The sequence below is a fragment of the Cannabis sativa genome, chromosome 4, assembly GCF_029168945.1.
Source record: "Cannabis sativa cultivar Pink pepper isolate KNU-18-1 chromosome 4, ASM2916894v1, whole genome shotgun sequence".
Taxonomy (NCBI): Eukaryota; Viridiplantae; Streptophyta; class Magnoliopsida; order Rosales; family Cannabaceae; genus Cannabis; species Cannabis sativa.
In genome coordinates, this window is record NC_083604.1 from 78,114,033 (window position 1) to 78,116,875 (window position 2,843).

The window sequence follows — 2,843 nt, forward strand, 5'->3', positions numbered from 1 at the left end:
TATATTTTCAAAAATACAATAAAAAATTATTACTATAAATGAAATATAAGGTGTAAATAAATCCTGATAAAAAATTACCAAAAACATTTATTTTGACTAATATACATTAGCGTTATGTATATATAAAAAAATCATGTCCCAAAACGTATATTTAGGTCAAATACATACAAAGACTTAGTATACGTATAAATAACATTCTATATTTAGAGAGAGAAAAAGGTAAATACCCAAAATAAATTAAAATATAGAGAGATAAAAACGAGAAAGAAACGGGTACTTTTAGTATAGGGCCACGGACACTTTGAGCCCTCATTCAATGCTTTTACCCAACTCACCACCCTTTTTCCTTCTTCTTCTTCCATTTTCACTCTTTCTTCCTCTAAACCCTTCTTCATTTCTGCTCTTATCTTCTTCTCTTTCTCTCTCTTTTTCCCACTCAGGTTTATATGTTTTTTCTTTAATAAAGTTTCAATCTTTCTTTCAAATTTGTTCAAAAGACTCAGTCTTTAAATATATGTGTTTTAGTTGTTGTGTTTTGAATTTTTCTTTGGTTGGGTTTTAGGTTTGAAACGAAAATGGAATGCGTTGAAGGGACTTTCAAGACAAGTTTTGAAGAGAATGGTGATGATTTTTTTGTTGATGACCTTCTTAACTTTTCTAATGAAGATTGTTTTGTTGAAGAAGATGAACCAGAACAAGAACCAGAAGAAGAAGAAGATAACAAAGGCTTTGACTCTGTTTCTCCTTCTCTGTTAAACCCAAACCAAACAGAAGAACAGGATAACTCTATCCCGGTTACAAGTACCAGTTTTTCAACCAAACACCAGTTTGGCCCTGTACCAAACAACAACACCACAACTGAACTCTCTGTTCCGGTACTTTTTTTTTTTCCCCAAACATAAAATTTCTAAATAAAGATTGTTTTTTTATTGTTTTTTTTTTTTTAAACTAAAGGTACGATTTTTAACAGGTGGATGAGTTAGCCAACCTCGAATGGTTATCCCATTTCGTAGAGGATTCCTTCTCAGAATTCTCTACACCATACCTTGCCGGTACCGGAGGAGTTTCGTCTGAGAATCCCAAAAACCAGACTGAAAAAATAGCACCGGAACCCCAAATGGTTACTATACCGGAAAAGCCCTGTTTCAGTACTCCGGTTCCGGCCAAAGCTAGAAGCAAGAGAACCCGAACCGGTGGAAGGGTTTGGTCAATGGGTTCTCCTTCTTTCACTGAATCCTCCTCAAGTTCAACCTCATCATCTTCTTCTTCTTCTCCGTCAAGTCCCTGGCTTTTGTACCAGACAGTACTGAGTCATGACCCGGCCGGTTCAGTCGAAAAGCCTCAGGCCAAAAAACCCAAGAAAAAGTTAACTCAGGTTGGCCACGCAACCAACCCGACTAACCCGGCCGGTCAGCCATCTCGGCGGTGCAGTCATTGCGGGGTTCAGAAAACCCCACAGTGGAGAACCGGTCCACTTGGGGCAAAGACACTCTGTAACGCTTGTGGGGTTCGGTTCAAGTCGGGTCGGTTACTACCCGAATACCGACCCGCTTGTAGTCCGACTTTTTCAAGCGAGTTACACTCAAACCACCACCGGAAAGTTCTGGAGATGCGGCGGAAGAAGGAGGACGTCCCTGTTGCCGAGTCTGGTTTTGTTGTACCAAGTTTTTGATTAGAAAAAGAATAACATTCTAGTATTTAGGAAAAATTAAAGAGAGAGTGATACGGCATTGAATTCGGGTCGAATAGGTTCGAATTAGTGTACATTATTTTTCCACGGTGGGTGAGAATAGAGATTAGGTTCTTCTTAGGTTTGTAGTAACTGATTAATTATTAGGAAAAGACTCTTGTATTTTTATTTTTTATTTTATTAATTTCCTTTTTTTCAGTTATTTTTTACTACCTTTAATTTTTGTATATATAGTGGGGTTTTTGAAACAGTCCTTGGGTCGTCACACCTTTAATTTTTGGTAACTGTTTTTATTTTCTTTTAACGCAAAAAAAAACATCATGTGTATACAGTACACGCTCACTTATTTAATTCGGAGAATCTCCACCGTCGGATTGAATCTAAATTTTTAGTGTTAGGTTTAGTCTTTATATATTGTTAGTAATTTACGTTCAAATTCCGATGTGGGAGTTTTTAGTCGAATTGGAGATTTTAATTGGTTGTGGGGTGCGTGTGTCCTTTTTTCCTTTGGTTCTTTTATCGATGCCACTCCTTGTAGATTTTGATGCTTTTTTGTACTTTGGGGTTATTTCTTTGTGTTTGGAATTTACTCAATTTTATAGACAAAAAAAAAAAAAGAAACAATGAGAGTTACATGACAATACAAGGGATAAGAATATGAAAGTAATATGACATTATTTATCATTAAAGGGCAAAATGGTTAATTTAGGGTTTTTATTTTATTTTATTACTTTCTTGGTTAAAGTTTAGTGTAAGAAAGCTAGTAGGTGGGTGGAATCTTTTACTATAACTTAACTAATGTCAGTCTGGGGTGGGGTCTATCAGCATTTACCTGCTTCTGTAGCATTTATTTGGTACTTATTCATGAGTGAATTCTCAGTATATATATGCATGCGCTATTTTAAGCATATTTAAATTCCTATTAAGGAAGTACTTTATTACCAAATATCCCTAAGTTAACCACACGTAAAATGTTATACTATTAGGATGTCATTGGCATTTGCTCTAATTTAAAATTATTAGATTTAAGAATGTGATTATTTATATATTAAATTGTGTTTTTTTGAACTTTTCTTTATCTTAAGTGCCCACTGTTCGTTAATAAAATTTAATGAAAATCTTTAAATTTAACAGTTTTGATAATTCATAGATT

General features: G+C 34.9%; 1 protein-coding gene across 2 annotated transcripts; it reads left to right on the forward strand.

Moving 5' to 3' along the window:
- The first annotated feature begins 221 nt into the window (after window positions 1–221).
- LOC115714379 (GATA transcription factor 5) lies at window positions 222–1,892 on the forward strand. 2 transcript variants are annotated; one of them, XM_030643062.2, is made up of 3 exons: window positions 222–440; window positions 563–875; window positions 971–1,892. In XM_030643062.2, exons 2-3 carry the CDS (start codon window positions 576–578, stop codon window positions 1,670–1,672), a joined length of 1,002 nt encoding a protein of 333 aa, XP_030498922.1. In that variant the 5' UTR covers window positions 222–440; window positions 563–575; the 3' UTR covers window positions 1,673–1,892. The 2 variants fall into 2 exon arrangements, with proteins under 2 accessions (XP_030498922.1, XP_030498924.1); XM_030643064.2 differs by having other exon boundaries at window positions 236–875.
- Window positions 1,893–2,843: the final 951 nt, after the last annotated feature.

What these genes read in the sequence shown, in the direction of transcription:
- LOC115714379 (XM_030643062.2), top strand. Translation starts at nt 576, where the DNA reads ATGGAATGCGTTGAAGGGACTTTCAAGACAAGTTTTGAAGAGAATGGT. An exon ending in CAACTGAACTCTCTGTTCCG is followed by an intron (nt 876 to 970) that starts GTACTTTTTTTT and finishes GATTTTTAACAG; the next exon opens with GTGGATGAGTTAGCCAACCT.